The sequence below is a fragment of the Protopterus annectens genome, chromosome 8.part0, assembly GCF_019279795.1.
Source record: "Protopterus annectens isolate FY-2018-M chromosome 8.part0, PAN1.0, whole genome shotgun sequence".
Classification (NCBI taxonomy): domain Eukaryota; kingdom Metazoa; phylum Chordata; order Ceratodontiformes; family Protopteridae; genus Protopterus; species Protopterus annectens.
In genome coordinates this window covers 744434023-744456515 of record NC_056741.1, presented here as the reverse complement: position 1 = coordinate 744456515, position 22493 = coordinate 744434023, and the positions used below count along the sequence as shown (strand labels likewise).

General features: G+C 41.0%; 1 protein-coding gene across 2 annotated transcripts in view; it reads left to right on the top strand.

The window, feature by feature from the left end:
* THBS3 (thrombospondin 3) overlaps positions 1-22493 on the top strand; it is a 948644-nt gene that overhangs the window by 344653 nt on the left and 581498 nt on the right. For both annotated transcript variants that reach the window (XM_044080201.1, XM_044080202.1), the window contains exons 8-10: positions 6233-6381; positions 15688-15828; positions 17511-17588. In XM_044080201.1, coding sequence (XP_043936136.1) covers positions 6233-6381; positions 15688-15828; positions 17511-17588 — 368 coding nt within the window. The remainder of the gene's footprint in view (positions 1-6232; positions 6382-15687; positions 15829-17510; positions 17589-22493) is intronic.

Genomic DNA, 22493 nt, shown 5'->3' with positions numbered 1-22493 from the left:
CTTGCTCAAAGCACTCCTTAATATGGAGAACATCAACATTTGTGCTGTAACAGAGACCTGATTCAAGGCAGCAGAAAGCACCCCTGCACTAACAGGCTATAACTCATTCCACACCTTTTGGCCCCAGAACTTGGACCGAAGCTCCAAAGGCGGTGGTGTTTCCATATTCATAAAGGATGCACACACCTCCAGACTGGTAGCCCAACATAACACATCAGAGATACTTCAGGTGCAGCCAACACTGGGTAAGACAGAGATTCAGGTTGTAGCTTGCTATAGATCCCCAACCATGACCCAAGACTCACACTCCATGTTCCTAAGCACCCTGGAGAATATTAGGGGTCCAACCTAACACTCTCATACTGGGCAACTTCAACTACCCCTCCATTAACTGGGAAAACTACTCATGCACCAATACACTTGCCCAACGTTTCCTGGAATTCATTAATTCCAGTGCCCTGGACCAGCTCATTCTTACCTCCACTAGAGGTAGCAACATCCTTGACCTGGTCATTACTAACATGGGCAACTGTTGCTCTACACCAATAGTCAACTCCTCCCTGGTTAGAGCCGACCACAAACAAATCACTTTGTAAATCCACCCCCCCCCCCCAGCAAAGGGAACCACCATGAAAAACTTCTCTAAACCTAACTTTGGGCTCCTAAAAACAGAGGTGCCTAACTTCATGGCACCCATGCAAATGGAGAATATTTGCATGACCACCGAATCATACACCAATGCACTGCATGAACATATACACAAATGCATGGATCTCACCTTACCTAATAGAACCAAGACGCTCTCCTTCAAAAAAAGGAAGCCAATCTAGTGGTCCCCTGCCATAAACAAACTCTACAACAGAAGGAAGAAACTGATGCAGAATAAGGTGAAGTCCCAAGACTGGAAAAACTCCCTTATCAGCTTCAAAAAAAAGTTGAGATCCCTTACCAAATCCTCTAAAACTAGCTATGAAAACAGAATTGCAGCAGATAGTAAAGACAACCACAAGGCCTTCTATAGTTATGTAAAGAATCTCCATGGCAATACCCAGATTTGTTCTGAGCTGCTGTACAATGGTACCTCCTATACCGAGCCAACAGATATTGCCAATATATTGGCAGACAGATTCAGTGCCAACTTTACCCCCCCCCAAAGGACCAATCACAATACCAGTAGATTGCCAGGCACCTAGTATTACTACTGCACAGGTTAAAAAACACTGTCCAAGGCCAAGAATACAGCTTCTATGGGACCTGACAATATCCCTGGCTGTGTTCTACATGAACTACAGAGTGAACTGGCACCTGACTTGTGTGTCCTATTCAACCACAGCCTGATCTCAGGCTTTGTCTCTACCGAACGGCGCACTGCTGCACTCATCCCTCTCCACAAAGGAGGAGCAACTACAGACCCTGGGAACTATCGCCCCCATTAGCCTGATGAGTCTGATATGCAAAGCTGTGGAATGCATCATCACAAACCTAATAAACAAGGATCTACAGAATCTCCAAACTCTAGATCCCACACAGTCCACACAGTCTGGTTTTGTGAAGGGGAGATCATGCCTGCTCAACTTGGTCGACTTCTTTGAGTCAGTCACCAGAGCTGTGGATGAAGGCAAGGTGGTTCATACAGCCTACCTTGATCTGGCCAAGGCCTTTGATACCATTCCCCACAAAGGAATCATAGAAAAACTCACTAAGCTAGGCATCAACCATTATATCACTAGGTGGGTTGCAAACTGGCTTAAAGATAGAACCCACAGTGTGAAAGTAGCTGACTCTAAGTCAGACTGCCGACTAGTCACGAGTGGAGTCCCACAGGGTTTGGTCCTGGGTCCTCTCCTGTTTGAAATCTACTTCTCTGAAGTCCAGGCCAGAATGAAGGGACTGTGGCTGACAAAGTCCACAGATGATTGCAAGTTGGGAGCTATTATTAACTCCTCAAGTGATGTTGATGTCCTACAGAATGGCCTCACTGAGACCAACGACTGGTGTCAGAACCATGGCTTTAAGCTTAATGCCAAAAAATGTGTTGTCACCCCTTTGGGGAAAAAAGCAGTTTGCATGAATTACCACATCAATGGCAGTCCACTGAACACAGAAGGCGTTAATAAGAGATCTGTGAACACAGGTTGACAGCAACCTCTCTTTTGATTACCACGTCGCCACTGTGGTCAGAAAGTTCTTCTATGTGGCACATCTCATTACTAAGGGTTTTGCATTTAGGAAGAAAGAGGTCATTGTCTCCCTCTACTCTTCCCTCATTAGGTCAGTCATCGAGTACAATACCCCATTTGGTATGTACCTCACTAGACAACTGGAGAGACCGCAAAAGTACCTTACAAAGAGGCCGCAAAAGTACCTTACAAAGAGGCCTTAAACACTTGCCCTATATGGACAATGTCAAAAAACTCCAACTATTGTCTGTCTCATATCACCTACTTAGAGGCAATCTCTGTTTGACTTACAAAGCCATGTCTGAACCAGCCCTGTTAGAAATGCTACATCTAAAGAAATCCCAATCCCTTTACATCACATGCTCCAGAGACCTCAACCTCATTACCACAATCAACAGAACGTACTGGAGGGACAGGTTCATAACTCAGAGACTGCCCATGCTATGGAATAGACTTCCCATACATGTCAAACAGATCACCTCGCTGACCCTCTTCAAGAGAAATCTTGATGAGTGGATGGGAAATAGAAAGTTCACCCCGGGGATAACTCCAGTGGCTCTACTTGACAGAGGCAGTGGGAAATAAGGTCGGGGATTGCACGATGCCAGGGTAATCCTATGGCTAGGCTTGTAAAGACCCCAAGGCCGTTAGCCTATTATACACCTATGAACCTATGAGAAAAGGTATAGAAATAGGCAACGAAATAAAATAAGTTGAAGAGCTATTTAGGCAATCATACTTTATAAATATGCTGCCATCTACTGGGTAGTAGAGGAGCAACAGACATGTGAGATTGCAAGGCACAGCTGTATAATATAGTCTTAGTAGTACAGCTGATCTGGACATGGGGAGAATCACTGATTGTTTGGGGACAGAGATATGTAAGATTTCCTTGTTCTAGTTATGCCTCAGATGAAGGTTTGAAGAGTGCCATCTAAGAAAATATCCCAAAGTAAGCAATCATGTAAAAGCAAGAGTGAAACCCATGGTATTATCTTTCTTTATAAAGGCAGGTAACACTACGTACCTCACAACTGTACAGATTTTTGCCTTATATTTTTGTTCCAGTTTCCACAAAATTGTGGTTTTCTAGTAAATCACAGGCAAATCATTAAAGATTGAAGTTGGAAAATAATGACATACGTTTGAGTTTCAGACTTCATACCCTTCAGAAAAGTTATACAAATGCAAAATCTGTTATTTTATCAACTTTCTAAGTTTGTAAGAACAATATTTAAAAATAGTCCATATTTTTGGGCCTTTGTCCCTCTATTATTTATAGCTTTGTACAGATTTCCTAAGATGTTGAGAGGTATGCATGGGAGTCAGACTGAACCCAACAGTACAGGCTTTCTTTATAAGGACAGGTAATGTGGCAGACAAGCAGAGCTTATACTATGGGGTTGCAGAACTATTTTACTATACCTTTTCCCTTTACCTTCTGAGGCATAACCAATGTAATTTATTGGGAGAGCTCCAATTTTTATCTGAGATTGTACAATCTTGGGGACAGCACATTTATATTCCAGGGGTATAGGAAAAGAGCCCCCCAAGATGGGGGTCAGAGTTGTCTTACTATACCTATCCCCCTTACCTTGTACGACAACATTTCTGGGAAGATATTCAGTCTTTTATCTGTCTTTATGCAGTCTAAAGGGCAGCCTATTTGTAGACAGGGCCTGTAGGGGCAGCGCTCCCACATATTGGAAGAATGAAGAGGGAATGTCCCTACAAAAACACTTTGGTAATCTTTTACAATACCCACCATTTACCATGTGGTAAAATGTGTGTTTTGTAATGTTCTGAAAGTTCTGCAAAATAGTTCTACATTAGCTGGAATTCTCAGAATGAAACTGAGTAAAATTTTGCTGGGCGTCCTTTATAAAGGCAGGTAATGTAGCAGTCAGATTATGTGGAAACTGTGCAAGGCTAAACTGAGTATGGAGTATGGGGGGGTGAGCTGGGAATTTCTTCACTGCAAAGGAACATAACTAAGGAACGCAACTCTCTGCAGCCCAATACAGGCGTATTGAAGAATATCTTTCAGCTGTCCAGATTTTCACAGAATTCTCAGATTTTTGCCTCATATTTCTGGTCTGTCCCTCATACAATTTGTGGTTTTATGACAAATCGCTGTGGGTTGAAGTCACTTAATAATCACATACGTTTGAGGTGCGGACTTCATTTCCTTCAGAAAATACATACTAACACAAATCCAATTATTCTAGCAGCTTTGTAAGTTTATAATAGTAATATTTAAAATCTGTCCCTATTTTTGGGTCTTTGTCCACATTTCTGGCACTAAGAGGTTGAGAGATATGGATGGTACAAAGCCAGGTACTTGAAAGAGGTAAAGTTTGCTACAATGGTTTGGAAGTTTGGGGTGAGTGATCATGATAGAAGTGTTAAACACTGGGAGAAGGATGATATTGTTCTTTCTTACTGATGAATATACCTATCACTGTCAGCATGTGGGCCAGAGCCCAGACTGCAGGCTACAGGGTGATCTTAGACCATCATGTTACAGTTGCTGCCTGTCTTCTGTGTAACCATATTGTTTTCGTCTACAGTACTTAAATAGTTGTGTGGATCCTAGTAGCAGCTGGCAGCAGCCATATCAGAGTTTACCAGTATGTAGCAATGTACACATTTTATTTAAAAAATATATATATATATTGCTAAGATGAATATTTTCTTGAGGATCTTTAAATTGTTACATGTTTATTCTAAATCACTGCAGAGGAAGTCTGCAATGTCTGATAATGTTGCAAATGTTATGCAAACCCTGCAGATCAGACATCTGACCCAGGTACCATGATTTGCGAATTCACTTAAATGACAGATATTTTTGGCCGAATCATGGTGATCTATGCAGTTCTGTTGCTGTTGCATAACTGTTCAGAGTTATTATTGTTTTATACTGTATTTTATTCCAAAATGTTGTTATGAAAGCGACAGTTCTGACATGACACTGTTTTTGGTGCTGTGGCAGCGTTGTCGCCTCACAGTAAGACGCTGTCCGGTTCGATTCTGAACTAGAGCATCTTCTGCGTGGAGACATGCGTGAATGGGCATACCTTCGTTGAAGGTTGTGCGTCAGGCCTGGCAAGCCAGTATGTAAAAGTCAACTGCCAGTCATTAGCGGACCAGAGTTCCGCTGTGGCGACCCCTAACCGGGAAAAGCCGAAAGCCACAAACAAATAAACAATTGCTTCTTTCCACAACGCAGCACAGAAAGATGCTACATCGCCCATTCTTTTGTTTTAGCATCCTGTCCGCTCTGGCTTAGAACTGCTTTGCATGGAAGCTAAGCTTTCTTTGAATAGTTCTTGAATCAGGTGTCACATGTGTTTGTTTTGTTAATATGTTTGTTAGTTGAAAAAAGTTATTGGGAGCTTTATGCATCTCTTATTGGTTTAGAAAGCAATGGTGTTTGATTTTCTTACTTATCTCCTCCCCTGCCTTACTCAGCCAGTCAGTCATAAGTGCAGATTGTACATTACTAAATCTTCCATTACAAAAGCAAGAACGTTTCAACCATTGTTACATGCTGAACAAATAAAATAATCTTAAGAGTTCTTCCTTGAAAATTACAAAAATCAAAGGCTTTCTTACTGCTACCACCTGTCTCATGAGATACTAAATGGAAATCAGTTTTCAGGGCACTGCAATTCTAAGCCACTGGGGGAATAATGCTGAAGTAGACTGGAAAAAGTAAAATACATTAATTTCAAAATGGATACCCTCTAGTACGTGTTAGGATAGAATGCATTGTAACATATGGCAATGAGAGTGTTACAGCTGTACTGTAGGATTTGAAATATGTTTTGTGGTGAATGGCTTATGAATGCATTCCCTAATCCTAAAGTGAAAGATATTATTTGTGCCTAACAGCAGACCATCCAAATATTCCATTTATCTTGTTTTTTTTTCCTTTTATTTTTATACAGGTCTTAGTTTTACCACTGACTTCATTGGACTGTATTTATGTAGAGTTTCTTACAGCTCTAACAGATGAAAGAACACAATAATGTTTTGTACTTATGTTTTAGGTTTCCACGAACAGCGTTCTAGGTGTAATCCAAATCCTTGTTTTAAGGGTGTGGAGTGCGTAGAGACATATGACTTTCCTGGTTATCGCTGTGGCTCTTGCCCACCTGGATTCCTCGGCAATGGGACTCACTGTACTGATATCGATGAGGTAGCTCTTCATTTTGCCTTAGATTAAGTTGGGGGTGGGACTGATGGGGTGTGCTTACTTAAATGTGCATGCTTTTAGAGGAATCTGTGCCTAAAGAGGAATTATACTAGAAATGTTAAAATAATTTGTAGTATTCTAAACTGTTTACATCTGTAGCACTGATACATCCTTTACTTGATTCTGTATATATCTATATCTATATCAGACCGAATATTAACTTACCTGACTTTCATATTGCCGAGACGAAAAGGCCAACAGCCCCATAACAATGATGTCCCGGAACACCGACTTTCCATTCCAGGTAAGTAACCGCTTGGCCAACCTGATAAAAACAGTAAAACTAAAGCAAACTAAACCCACCCATGTAGGGGGCCCCACCCCAACTAAATATACTAACTGCAAGATCGCACTACTATGGGGGTAAGGGGCAAAGTTCAACATGGTGGCCAAGCGATTATTTACCTGGAGTGGAAAGTCGGTGTTCCAGGATGTCGGTGTTATGGGGTTGTCGGCCTTTTTGTCTCTGCAATATGAAAGTCTGGTAAGTGAACGTTCAGTCTACTGAAGTAGACTTATATATATATATAGATATATATATATATTATATATATATATATATATATATATATATATATATATATATATGTATATATGTATATATATATATATATATATATATATATATATATATATATATATATATATATATATATATATATGTATATATATATATGTGTGTGTGTGTGTGTATATGTGTATATATATATATATAGATATATATATATATTATATATAGATACAGTGGATATAAAAAGTGTTAAAAAGTGTACACACCCCTGTTAAAATGCCAAGTTTTGTGATATAAAAAATGAGACCACAATAAATCATTTCAAAACTTTTCCCAACTTTAATGTGACCTATAACCTGTACAATTCAATGTCAAAGAACATGTTCTACTTTAGTATTTTCAGCAACATAATAGGTTTTTTTTCACATATAGACTACAATGTACTGTCAGAGGTTTTCCATCACACACACTAAGCTGATGCTAGTACTGTGTTTTGCCTGTAGTTAACAGCTAATACAGAACTTAATTTCCTTGCTAATAGTTATAAGAATGTAGGGAATATACTTACTTTTACTGCATGTTATGCACTTGGTAGTGCTGGAATTTAGTTTGAGTGCAAGCACTGCAATGCTGCCAGTTGTTTGTTTCACAGACTGCAGTTGTACTGCTTCAAGAATAGGGATAAAACTTTTAAAATATTGGCAAAGTACATTAAAAATGTTTATGAAATGAAATTAACAGCAACACTAAGTCTGACATGCTAATGCATCCTGCTTTGAGGACGAAACCCATACTTGTATACCAGATATAATCACTATAAAGGAAAAACAAATTCTATAAAAGGGTACTAAATGTTTGTTGTTCAGACACACACACACACACACACACACACACACACACACACACACACACACACGTACTGCAGGTAGTCACTCACTGGATAATGAGCACTGGTGCTCTTCTCTCTCAGAATGCACTTTGTTGTTGACACTTCGGCTGAAGGGCAGCTTTGGCAATTTTAGTTTAACCAAACTATCTTTGGTGAAAAACTCCTTGGTAGGGCACTATGTGTCTGCTGTAAAGTTTGGAGCGAGAGGACCAGTTTTTGTAGAATAAGAAGTAAGTCACCTGTATATGTCAGTGCTTTAACTGAGACATCTATTTGAACTTGTTTCTTGCATTTTATGTAGTTTAATAAAAGCACAACAGCAAGGTTAAAGAGTTAAGACAGCAGTAGATGAACCCCCTTTCAAGTGCCTGAGTACATGGTAAAGTTATATGGGAGTCTGAGTTATATGATCCATGAATCATCTTATGTGTATATCTGGAAGGCCATAGTTTATGCAACAAGATGTGTATGGCCACTAAAATTGCATATGATAATAAGGTTCCACTTTAAATCATCGAAAGCTTGAAACATCGAAATTCTGATCATTGAGACCAGAACATCAAGTTTCAAACCATCGAAGATTCAAAGGGAACGTTAAAAAAAAGAAAAAAACTCTAAACACTATTTTATGCAAGGGAGCTTCACCCCCCTTCACCCCCCCAACTTTAATATACCAACTCCGAGATCGCACTACTGTGGGGTAAAGGGAAATCTCCATTTTAGCGCTATATGCAGAAGCGCTAAACGGGAGATTTCCCATACCCTGTCTGCAGTGCCATCACAGAGGTGGTACATTCACAGACACAGTGTGCAGGGAACCTTGCTGCCCTACAGAAACACTAGCTTTTTCTCTTTTTTACTTACCTTTTTCTTCCCCTTGACAACATCAATGTTCTAAACACTCGATGATATGGTCTTGACCATATGAATTTCGATGGTTTAGAATTTTGATTTTTTCAAGTGGAACCGATAATAAACCCTTTATCAAGTTATTCCCTAAATGTTCATCGTGTTTCACTGTTGCAGTCATGACTGTAGGGTTCTCCCCTGCCGGCAGGCAGCCCTCGGTCGGCCAGATTCCCAAAGTCTGGGTCTGGCGTCGGCTGTTCAACCATGCTCCCTGACGACAGAGCGCCAGGAGTATAAAGTTGACAGCCGACGCCATCTTCTCCAGTCTTTCTTGCCGTGTGGTGATAGCAGTTCGCAAGTGCCGGTTGGTTGACTCCTGACGAATTTTTCTATATACTTCGGTCCGAAGACTTTCTTCTCCACTCAAAGCTAAGTACCCCGTTGGGGAAACTTTTTTCTTGCTCCACTCCGATGTCAGAAAAAGTTAATAATTGTATTTCATGTGGGAAGCAAATACCTCATAAGGATTTTCATTCTTACGGTATTCCTTGCTTAGGCCCTGCCCACGATGTAGCTAGTTGTCGGTTTTGTGCTAGATTCAATCAACATACAATTAAGCGAAGGTACGATTTTGCTTTTCATTACTTCGGTAGGCGCTGTAACTACAAAATGTCGTCGGATATGGTTCCGGCTACTGGAGTTCACAAACGTCGCAAGGATAAAGACAGGCCTCCGAGGTCCAAATCTGATGATAGCGCACATGCGGAGCCAGCTTCAGGTTCGGCCGTCGTCAGTGAGGTGCTTTTGCAGCCCCTGTCATCGGTCATTTCAGAACCGATGGCCGAAACGGACTCTCATGAGGAGCCAACCAGGCCTTTAAATGTCTCTGTTGCAGGACCTTCGGACAATGCTCCTTCGGATGGATCCGGAGCCGCTGTGCAGGTACCGGCTTCCGCAGGGGTTTTCAGGCCTACTTAGCTTCTAGTAAAGGCAAAGCCAAAGACAAAGGCAAAGACTCCATATAAATCAAAGACTTCAACACAGGCCTCTTCTGAACCGGCTCCCAAGTCACAGAAACAGTTACTCAAGATGGAGGAGGATTTACTTACTATGATTAGGGGTTCTCATCCCCCTCCAGACAAAAGGCCAAGGCAGGATGTTTATTATGATTCCTCTGATCAGGCTTCTGTTTCCTCAGTTTCTTCTTCTGATCAGGAATATTCTTTCCCTCCTTATGAGGATTCTGATGCTGAAGAATCCATTCCTTCAGCTTCTCCCTCTGAGGATTTCTCTTTTGGGGGAACTTTGCATGAAATGAGGGAACATTTCCACTGGGAGGGACAGGAGTATTCGGAATCCAAGAAAGGACTGAGGGATTTTCTTCTTCTTCCCCAACATAGACCCCTGGCTATTCCTCCTGTTTTGGATATTGTGGATGATGCCTTTTTGGAGGCCAACTTAACCCCTGACTCTTTTCCTCCTGCTCCTGTTAAGCCTGATAGATATTACAGGGTTCCTGATTCCCATCAGTTTTTATTCAAGAACCCTTCTGCTGACCCTGAAACCATTTCTCAGGGTCCTAAGGGAGTTAAGGCCGCTTCTGCCAAAAATCCCATTCCTACTGAAAAGGATTCTCGATCCTTAGAAAGATGGGGCAAAAAGGTGTACACTTCTGCTACTTTGTCCATTAGGGCTTTAAACTGTCAGTTTCATATGCTTAAATACCAGCAATTTCTCTTGTCTGTCTTAAAACAAAAGTTTACTTCCATTTCTGCCTGTGCAGATGATAAGGAATTACATGACTTATTGCATGCCACTGAACAGGTTGGGAAGCATGGTTTACACTGTGGATTTGATGCCTTGGAGGCTTCTTGTAGGGCTGCGGCCTCTGGCACAGTCATTAGAAGACATGCATGGCTAAAGGAACAAAATTTACCTGAACAAGTAAAGGCTAAATTATTGGATGCTCCTGTTCAGCATAATGTTTTGTTTGGATCTAAAGCTGAAGAGGTGATTAAAAAGATGAAGGATAAGGCGAAATCCATGCAAACAGTTAAAGATTTCTTGCAAGTACAGCCACCTAGATTTAGCAGGAATTGGCCTTCAAAAAATTGGTCCTTTCCCTCTTCAGACAGGCCTCAGAGGGGTAGATATAGACGCTCCAGAGGGAGGCCTCAAACACAAGCTGCTTATAGACCAAGACAGTGGACTGCTTCCACCCCTAGGGGAGGAGAGGACAGGTCACAATCTCAAAGGAAACAAACTCAATGACTCCCTCTGTTGGGCTACAGGAACATCTTGCCTGGAAGCCCATCTCGGAGGAAAACTCTCTCTTTTTTATCAATATTGGACTCAAATAACCCAAGACAAATGGGTTTTGGATGTGATTTTAAGAGGTTACAAATTCCATTTTCATACCTTGCCAAGGCCAAGCGGATGGCCAGACCTTCCAAAACATCAATGGACGGAGGCCTTAAACCAGGTGGAAGCTCTTTTGGCTATGAATGCCGCCATAGAACTGGTTCCTCTTTCAGCGATGGGAGAAGGTTTTTACTCAAGGCTCTTTCTAGTCCCAAGGAAGCAAAACTCATGGAGACCCATTCTGGATCTGTCGGTCTTGAACACCTTTCTAGAGATTCCAAAATTCAAGATGCTTACTCTTCAGCAGCTACTTCCAATGCTGTCCAAAGATGCATGGATGGTAACTTTGGACTTAAAGGAGGCATATTTACACATTCCCATCAGGCAGGATCGCAGAAAATACCTCAGGTTCAAGGCCGGATCGAGGCACTTTCAATTCTCTGCGCTGCCCTTTGGATTGTCTACTGCACCCAGGGTCTTCACCAAATGCCTGGCTCCAGTAGTAGCTTACTGCAGACTCAAGGGAATTCAAATTTACCCTTATCTGGACAATTTTCTAATTCAGGCAGACAGCAAAGATGTCTTACTCCAGCATCTAGAATTTGTACAGAACCTCCTCAAGTTCCTTGGATTCTCTGTAAACATAAAAAAGTCAAATTTGACACCATCACAACAGATAACTTTTCTGGGTGCACTTCTAAACACTACAACCCAGATGGCATTTCTGACATCCGAAAAACAATTACAGCTGGCTTTAACTTTCAAAACCTTGGCAACTCTAACTCAACTATCTGCAAGGAAATTCCTGCAGGCTTTGGGTTACATGGCCTCTTGCATCCTTCTCGTACCATATGCAAGACTACACATGAGGAAAATACAGTGGTACCTAAAAAGTGTATGGTCTCAGCATTGCCACAGTTTAGACATACTGATCTCCGTCCTTCCTTGCCTTCAAAAGGAATTTCTTTGGTGGTCCAGGGCATGTGGCCTAAACAAAGGGAAACCTTTTCGTCTGCCTCCTGCCACTCAGATTCTAACCACGGACGCCTCGGATTATGCTTAGGGATCCCATTTTCAGGGAAATTGTCTGCAGGACCTTTGGACAAAGGATCAGAAGCACCTGCATATCAACTTAAAGGAAATGTTAGCCATTCAGAAAGCTTTATTGGCCTTCAGGAATCTTTTACAACCAGGACAACTACTAATACGGACAGACAACACCAAAGTTATGTGGTACATAAACAAGCAAGGGGGATCTCATTCCTACACCTTATGCAGACTAGCCATGGATCTATGGAACACAGCTCTAGCTTACAATCTGGATCTTCAAGCTCAGTTTCTACCAGGGAAACAAAACCTCCTGAAAGACAGTCTGAGCAGAAACCTTTCAGATTCACACGAGTGGATGCTGGACACCAAAATATTCAGGATGATAACAGCAGTCTGGGGATGTCTTCACATAGACCTCTTTGCATCCCATCTCAATCATCAACTACAGAATTTTTGCACCAGGACCTTCCACAGAGAAGCTTGGAAAGTGGATGCCCTGTCATTCAGTTGGAGGAACCTCTCTGGATATGCCTTTCCGCCACTCCCTCTTCTTCCATGGGTTTTATTGAAGATAAAACAGGACAAGCCCAAGATGATAATCTTGCTGGCTCCAAATTGGCCTCGGCAGTTTTGGTATCCAACTCTAAAAAACCTATGTCTGGAGCCCCCTTGGGTTTTACCTCCGTCTCCGAACCTTCTGGCCCAGCATCAGGGTCAGGTTCTACACTCTCATGTCAGAACTCTCAGCCTGGCGGCCTGGTTAATCCAGGGCCTTTGATTTCTTCTTTTCTGCCCAAGCAGGTTATGGATGTCATTTTAGAAGCCAGACGTCCTAGCACTAGAAAATCTTATGCAGAAAAATGGAAAAGATTTTGTTCCTGGATGCAGGCTCAGGATTCTGATCCTCTTCTTCCTAACATTACTTTAATTTTACTTTACTTGACAGATCTCTTATATAAGGGTCCCTCTTTTTCTTCCATTAAGATACATGCCTCTGCTATTTCGGCTCATTATAATACGGATCCTCCCATCTTTTCCCACCAGCTCATGAGACAGTTTCTCAGAGGAGCTAAGAACTTAGACCTCCTAGATCTCCTCCCATTCCTGCTTGGGATCTCAACTATGTTTTGGAAAAACTAACCTTGCCTCCTTTTGAGCCTGCTGCCTCTTCTGACATCAAGTTTTTATCTTGGAAGACAGCTATCCTGTTAGCCCTAACCTCTGCCAGGAGAGTTTCAGAGTTACAAGCTGTTATGGCTGTGGAACCTTATATTATTTTTCATCAAGACAGGGTATCTCTGAGGACAATTCCTACCTTCATGCCTAAGGTGGTTTCCAAAGTGGCTTTAAATCAAACTATCCACTTGCCAACCTTTTTCCCCTCTCCTCAAAATAAAGGGGAAAGGATCTTACATTCCTTGGATGTACACAGACAACTACGTTTTTACCTGAACAGAACCAAGGACATCAGAAAATCAGAACAATTGTTTGTTTCTTATGCTTCAAGTTCCCAAGGTAAAGCCATTTCAAAACAGACCATTTCTAAATGGATTGCTCATGGAATCAGATTTTGTTATTCTCACCATGGAAAGCAAATCCCAGGGAGTATACGGACTCATTCCACCAGAGCTGCTGCCACTTATGCGGCCTTCCTCAGGGGAGTTCCTACCAAGGACATTTTGGAGGCTGCAACTTGGAGTTCAGTGCATACTTTTTCTAAGCACTACAATCTACCTCTCTACTCTAAGTCTAGGGCAGGCTTTGCCTCTGCAGTCTTGCAGGGCCTTTTAGCCGCCCCTTCCTCTTTATGACCACCTCCCTTTCTTTCAGCTTTGGTATTCTACCCTACAGTCATGACTGCAACAGTGAAACACGATGAACATAGTACAGTTGTGTACACCTACCATAAATGTAGATGTTTGAGTGTCTTCACTGTTGCAGTCTGGGTTTCCTTCCCTCCTGTCCCCTCTTATTTTTACTTTTGTGTATTTCCTTTTCTCACCATTCTTCTGAGGTGTATTTGCAAAGGTTATGGGACCTTTTTCATTTTGGGACTCCTGACATCTGGGGCAAGAAAAACTGGAGAAGATGGCTTCGGCTGTCAGCTTTATACTCCTGGCACTCTGACATCAGGGAGCATGGTTGAACAGCCAACACCGGACCCAGACTTTGGGATTCTGGCCGACCGAGGGCTGCCTGCCGGCAGGGGAGAACCCTACAGTCATGACTGCAACAGTGAAGACACTCGAACATCTACATTTATGGTAGGTGTACACAACTGTACTTTTTTTCCCATTCTATGCACCAGGATTGTAACTAAAGTTTCAGTTGTACAATTAAGGAAATAGACATGTGTCCTGTAATTGAATACAGACTTTTCCTGGCTTTAGACTGAGCGAGATTAGTGGCAGCTTAGTTTCTGGAAAAGAATGAAAATCGTGTCCATGTACATCAAAAAGAGCAGTGGTAGGGCCCTGTTTTTGTGGTAAGATTCTGAAACAATTTTTTTTTTTGCAACACCGTTGAGCTGCAGAGATTTATTGGAGGAAAATGAGAGCTCAGCCATGATGACCTCATCTTCGTCACAGATAGGTATTCTGTTAGTCTTGCGGTATGCAGGAGAAAATGGGGAGGGAAATTTATTGATTTGATTTCCAATACCAATTTTGTCCTGTTCAGGATATCTGGGGAGGAAAAAAGTCAATTCATTTACACTTTTAGGTGGAATGAGGCCTATATTGATCCATTTAGAACTTAACAAAATACATCTGAACTAACCCTTGGATGAGTTAAAGGAGTGATATTAGGGTACCTGATAGCTGGGGAAGATCCTAGCTCTGCTGAGCTAGTGTGACTTCATTTGTTACAAGAAGTGACAAGATTATGTATAGCAAAAGCAACCACAAGCTATTAATTTTTAAAAGAGTAGCAGTTAAATATGTAGATATTTATTTGTTGGCCTTATTAAGTCCTGCTTGAACTTAATCATCCAATACCCATAGCACCACTACTGACCCATTTAGTCTTGCAAGTTCTGTCAGCCACTTACACTGAGTGTTGTACCTTTTGATATAGGCCCTCTTCTGCAGAGAGAATTACTAGTATGGTGCTTTAATGCTGGGTAGTGGAGGTGAAAGTCAGGAGAGATAGAGCTGTCATATATGTGTTTGGAGTGAACATGCATCCATCCTAAATGTTCACATATACTCTTCTAATGCCACCAGGATCATGACCTACAGTTTGCATCCATCCTATATCAAGTGTACTCCAGTAGCAGGTATTCACTTTCCTTCCCTTAGTAGGAAAGAGCTGGTTAGTAGCCTTTCAGATTCTCAGTTAAGAAGGCTGAAATACTCAATGTTATATCACTGGCACTTCAAGCAGACAGTCTGTTGCTACATGTATAATGTGGCCCACATTCTTTGATATGTACTGTCTTAATAATTACAGTCTGTGATGTCAAAGTTATTGTCATGGTATAGGAATATATTTTCTGTGGTCTTTATCTGAGTAATTCTTATTTGCACAACACTAAAATAAATCTACCAGAAAGCTTATTTCTAACAAGATGGTACCAATTTTTTTCTAGTGTGCACATGCAAACCCTTGTTTCTATGGATCAAAATGCATAAACATGGCTCCAGGATTTCAGTGTGAGCCATGTCCTCCTGGGTATAAAGGAAACATGGTGTCTGGAATTGGAATCGAGCATGCTAAGTCCAGTAAGCAGGTAAGGAAGGCATGAATTATGCTAGGCTGTGGCATTTTTTTGGTAATCTGAATTGTACATTAACTGAACCTAAGACTTGTGCAACATCTGTCTTATTAGGCATTTTAAATTTGTGAAAAGCTGTGACTTATTTACATCATTTTAAAAACAAAATTTATTGTAAATGCTGCCACTTTTGTACACCAAATTATAGGTATTCAAATGTAAATGTTATTATGCTATCATTGTATAAAAGAAGAATAATCATTGTTGTTGCCATACTAATCCTTGTTAAAGAAGACAAAAAAAACAAACTCTCTCCTTTTGTTTTCTAAAATAAAAATATCACGGAACATTTTAATGTACATATAACCTTTGTGAAATGGAAGTGTCAGTTATTTGGAAACATAATTTCTGTTAGTGCCCAGACCATACGTAAAAAAACAGATATGATCAATGTATTTATTTACTTGTTCGTTAATTTTTTATGTATGAATGTATATGTGTATGCACTACAGTTCTGAGGCAAGGTATTTAATCGTAGGATCATAGGAGATTGCTAGGCTATTGACCCAGGGGTCATTTTAAGCCTAGCCGTTTCATCCCAGTGTAATGTCATAAAAATGCTAGTCAATACCCAAGATTGTATTTAGTTATGACTCTCCATGTCCAGGAGGGTTGTGGGCTCTATCCCAGGTAAGAAATTATGGTGCACCATCCACTTGTGCAGGTCCCTCTTGAACAGTGTCATAGAGTTGCTTTGTTTCACATGAATTGGTAGCCTGTTTCAAAGACGTGGCAGTTGCTGAGAGATAAATCTGTCCCTCCAGCATGTCCTATTTAAGTTGCAGGCCATATTTAGGTCCCTGAAATGGGCAGCCCTAGTCCCATTTGATTTGTGGATATGCAGCAAGTTCATTAGGTTTGGGTCTTGGGTTGCTTTGTAGGCCAGGCATGTGTCCCCTAAGAAGTCTATATGATACAGAGTATAGCGACAGGGAATTTAGTCGGTCTGCTTAAAGTACATGCTGGAGCCCCTTGATCTTCTTTTTAGAAACCTCCGAGGTTTCTCTAATTGCTGCAGGTGCTTAGTACAGTACATGCCAAATGGGGAGTTATACTCAATTATGGGTTGGATAAGTGCCGAGTATAGGGGGTTATAATTCTTTTGTTCTTGAGGTGATTCTTTTACTATTCAAGTGGACTATATAGAAAGCTTTTCTTACTTCAGCAGACACATGGTGGTCAAAGTTAAGGTCACAGTCAACTTGTGATCCCAGGTCCCTTACCACTTCATGGGTACTTAGGGTATTTTTGTTGATTTGATAGTGTGAGGGGACATTGTTTGCGCTGAAGGGAATGATGATACATTTCTTTGCATTCAATTTGAGACCATGACTAATACACCAGCCACTGGTCTGTGTGAGACCGTGCTGGAGTATACTAACATCATTTGGGGATTCAGTGATAGCACCTCCTTTGCAGTCATCTACAGACTTGGTTAGCCACAACCCCTTTGTTTTGATCTGAACTTCTGAGAAGTATATACCAAACAGTAGGGGGCCCAGCACTGACCCCTGTGGCACTCCACTGGTAACAGGTCTGCTGGTTGATGTGGAGTCACCCACTTTGATAGTGTGTGTCTGGTTTGTGAGCCAGTTGTTTAGGGTCTGTTATCAAATATATTTTCTCTCTTGTTGCAGGTCTGTACGGATATTGATGAATGTACCGATGGCAACAATGGTGGCTGTGTGACTAATTCCATTTGCACCAACACAATTGTAAGTATTGTACTTTCTGTCATTCTTCTGTTTACAGATATTCCTGTTTCCAATTCTCTGATGCCAATACCTCTTATTAAAATTGCAAAATTTTATTTATGCCATTCATTGTGAATACTTGCACTGTTCTGGTGTTAAATGAAAACCTATTTTAAAATCAGCTTGTGGGATAAGAATAAAAAATAAAAAAATTCTTCTCTGCTGACCAGGATTTAGGGCAGTGATCATTAGCCCTTTTTTATCTGCCAGATTATGAGTGATTGATCAGGGAGCAGAGTGAAAGTCATTAGATCCATCTGTTTTCAGGTAGAACAATTATGTAGTGCCCCCCCCCCCAGCTCTTAAGTGAAGAGCAAAAAAAAAAAAAAAACTCTGGCTTACTTTGTAGCAAGCTGATTGATACATTTGTACCAAATGGCTTCTTAATTCCTATAGCCGATCCACACACCCCTCCCTCAGGAAGAAAAAAAGCAGTGTCGCTTGGCTTACTGTGTAAAAGCTTCTTACCTGAAATTCACACTCTCACAGTCTTCAAGTGAAGAACACACACACACACACACACACACACACACACACACACACACACACACACACACACACACACACACACACACACACACACACACACACACACACACACACACACACACACACACACACACACACACACAATGAAGGAAGTGCACTTCTGCGTCTCTTGACCATGCCCTCTAGCACTTTGCGCCCAAGGCATCTGCCCCTTCATCCCACCCTTCCTATGTTACTGAATATAGCTTATCAGATGTCTCAAGAGTAGGTTCTTGGAACCATCAGCCATTTACCTGCTGAACTCAAGAGGCTTTGCCAAGAAACAGGACAGCAACAGCTCCTTACTATAGCTTGAGAAGGGCATGATAGGTGAATCTCAAAGACACACCTAACAGTGACTGGCAGACCGGTCCAGATCATGCAGAACAGGTATCATGTGACAGGTTTGAGATGCCCTAGATAGTAGCTTAGTGGCCAATTTCTGCATCCACTACAGTTGTTAGGTATCTGTCCATAAACCCAAAGTAGACGACAGGTATCATGTGACAGGTTTGAGATGCCCTGGATAGTAGCTTAGTGGCCGATTTCTGCATCTACTACAGTTGTTAGGTATCTGTCCATAAACCCAAGGTAGAGGACATTGCAGTAGTTTAAGCGGAATGATATTAATGTAAAACACACTGTCACCAAGTCTGAAAAAGGGAATGAAGTGCTTGATCCAGGCTATGTTCTTAAGATAGAAAATGTAAAGTCTTAGTGAAGGGTAAATCCTAATCTTTCAGCATCAGCCTGTTATGACATAATAGTCCCAGATTACAGACACAAGACAAAAATAACATTTAATTCCTCACATAATTAATATGGTAGAAAGGGACTGAGTATGGCAGAATGTGCTAGCATTCCCTGAATCTTAGATGGATGTGTTGGCTATGAGCGCTCCATCCACTGAAAGATGGAGTCAAAGCAGTCTTCAAAAGTAGTAAAATCTAGCACAATCACCTGAGTAATGGAGAGGTAAAGATAAATGTTATCAGCACTGGATTAATAACAAACAGCTGTCCCTTCTGTGACCTAAGTGGCAGCATATATACCTTGAACAAATGAGGGGACAAGATGCACAACCATATGGCCATCATATGGCGAGCTACAGCTTCTCATTGCAAACTATGCTTGAGACCTCACTGAACAATTAACTTCAGTATAAGCCTACTTTGCTGAGCCCAGTCTCCCCAGGGAAGCACACAGGCTTAGTCTATTAGATGCTGCCATCCTACAGTAATGACGTACTATAGACCTGGGATGTTCAAGTCATTTCTTCTTGACATCAACAAGCATTTCTTTCAGCTACATTCTACACATACTGTTCAAATGTCCCTGATTTTTCAGAACATCCCTTATTTTGCCTCATATTTTTGTCCTGTCCCTCATAAAGGTTTTGATTTTTTGGTAAACCAGTGAGGATTATAGTCAGTCAGTAATGCCAGACAGGGTTTCATTCTTGTTATTGTACAGAAAATGCATGTTGATGCAAACCCTGTTGTTCTACTAACTTCTTAAGTGAATTAGATTTATATTTAAAAACTGTCTCTGATTTTGGGCCTGTCTCACCTCCTTATTTTTGGCACTGTCCAGAATTCTTGAACAAAAACGTTGAGAGGTATGTTTCTACACTAAAAGTTAATGGCTTACTGTGGCACTGATAAACATGTTACAAATTGCACGACTGGATGGCACACAAACAGTAATACATAATTACAGCTGTCTGTACTTTGCAAAAGCACGGCAAATAGCCATATTGTGTTTTGCAAAGTACATGGTGGCCTAAGGAAGTTGTACGTTCCTAGTCAATGTAGCATACCTGAATTTTACTGAGCTCTCTGCTGTGCTACACAGGGCTGTTTCCAATGTCTGTAGGCATGCAGCCACTGGAGCCAGCTGCATGTAATAGTATTATGACATTCAGCTTTCTGATGTGGTCTCCACTGCATCTCAGCCTCTTTCTAAACAAGACACACTACTCCCCTTCATTACTACATTTTGAAATTGTGTAGGAAGCTTGATGTACCTCTGGGAGTTTTTGCTTCTTGCCCTACAGCCCCATACATTCTGCTTACCTTTCTGGATGTCATATGCTCACCAGGCCTTTGTACACAAATGTAGACATTATGTCATGTATATACAGCTTACAAACTTGGTAACATGCAAGTTAGCTTCACAGGCAGTTACATTTATGAACTGCTGTTTATGCAACTGCTACAGTTAGCAAAAAAAAAGTTTTGTCATGGCACTGAAAGTACTATACAAAGTGCTTTGGGGTATTTGGGGAACATAGTTAGTTCTGGGAGGTGGGTGGTTTAATTCTTCTGAACTGCTGCCAGGGATATGATTGCAAGGCAAAGATAAGAGACGGGGGGATTTATTTGGTACACTGATGATGGGGATATGACTGTATGAGGATAGGTTGAAAGGATTTCTATAAACAACTTGTGTAACTGACGGCCTTTGTTATACAGCCTTGATGCAGAACACCATCCTTATTTATGTCACCGGAAAAATAAGTTGATTTTTGAATAATAGGCTATGCTGACCAGACCTGGTGGAATCTAGGATGTGCATTTTTGGTACTGGCACACAAAAAGGAGATTCTCCCAGCAGGAATGTTTGCTGGCAGTTATATATTATATGTGAATCTCAGGGATGGTGCCATTCTATGTTCTTTCAGATGTACACTGATTAAAGAACATCTAATCTAGACTGATTGCTCAGAAACAAGTCTGCCAAAATTACAAATCTGTTCCAAACTCCTGAGTAATGGAGAGGTAAAGCTAGACATTGTCAGCATACGATTAAAAACAAATACCTTCCTGTTCTGCATTGTCACCTCACTAAGTGTCAGCGTATATACCTCTAACAAAAAGAGGTGACGGATGTTCCAAATATAACACTAGCCTGGGGCATACCTCTCAACCTGTTAGCACAAGAAATCTGGAGAAAGCCTAAAGAATTGGGGGGAACAGAGGCCCACAAATAGGGACAGATTTTAAAAATTGCTGTTATAAACTTAGAAAGAAGTAAAAGGATTTGTGTTAGCATGAATTTTCTGAGGGATACTAAGTCTGAAACACAAATGTATGTCATTATTTAGCGACTTCAGTCCTCACTGATTTGCCAGAAAAAACATAAATTTTATGAGGAAAAGATCAGAAACATGAGGCAAAAATCTGGACATTCTACGAAAATCTGGACACTTGAGAGGTATGGTCTGGGGCCTGAACTCCTCAATAGTAGATGTGTGTACCTCTGCTACTTATTATTTTTCAACCCAGGGTTGCTGTTAACCAGGAAAGGACCCCACCCCCTCCCACGGTGACCTACATATTTTTGTCTTGTGTGGCTGAATTTTTGGTCAGTTTTCCAAAAATCAAACTTTTCCAGATGGCGTTGCCTAAGTAACCTGCTTATGAAAATACTTAGGTAGTGTGTACCTGCTTGAATGTTTTCTGTATGGAGGCTATCCAAAGACTAAACTGGTCTTTGACAAATTTAAGGGCTAAATCAAAAGCTTTGTAGTATTTTTAAATTCTTCGTAAACTTTTAAGGTAGAACTCTTAGCATCAGTTTTAAATAAATTAATTAAAACGTCTAAGGTACAAGATTGGAGATATGTCCTAATGGCTCCAGTTTACAGTGTAAGAAAGGAGGATAACTAAACTAATAGGGCAGAAAGCTTAATATTTTTGGTCTGAAGATTACCATTACAATATATGGATGAATGTAATCAAAACCTGTCATTTTACAATCATGCTGAGCGTCAAGTTAATACGTAGTAGCAAAACTAAAACTGTCGTGTAGTATTCTTAACTTGCATACAGCTGAAACCAGGTGTGCTTTAATTATCAACAGTCTCCTTCCCAGATAAGAGTATGGCTTCCCAGCAATAGTACTTTGCTCAGCACAAATGCCTCATTAATTCAATCCACTGAAAACAAAGTTCTTAGATTTGTGACTTCTGCCAGCAATAGACAGCATCATTATGTAATACGGCTCCCACTTTCAGATGGGGCATTTCTTCTTCTCAACACTCTTACATGCAGACTTCTCCATGACAGATAGCAGTCCACAAAAATGTAACAAACTCTGTATTAGAAATCAGAACTGCTCCATTAGGGACATTGACTGTATCCATTTAGTCAGACTACCTTTCACTCCAGCCAGCTGTGAAAGGGCATTTTCTAAATTAGCTACAACTAGATAGAACAAAATCCCTACAAAGGTAAGAAAACCGAGCATGTCCACCTCTTCAAAACATCCCTCAATTCACACTTTTCTAATGAAATTAAATGTACATACTTCAGAGACACGGGTTAATAGCTACAG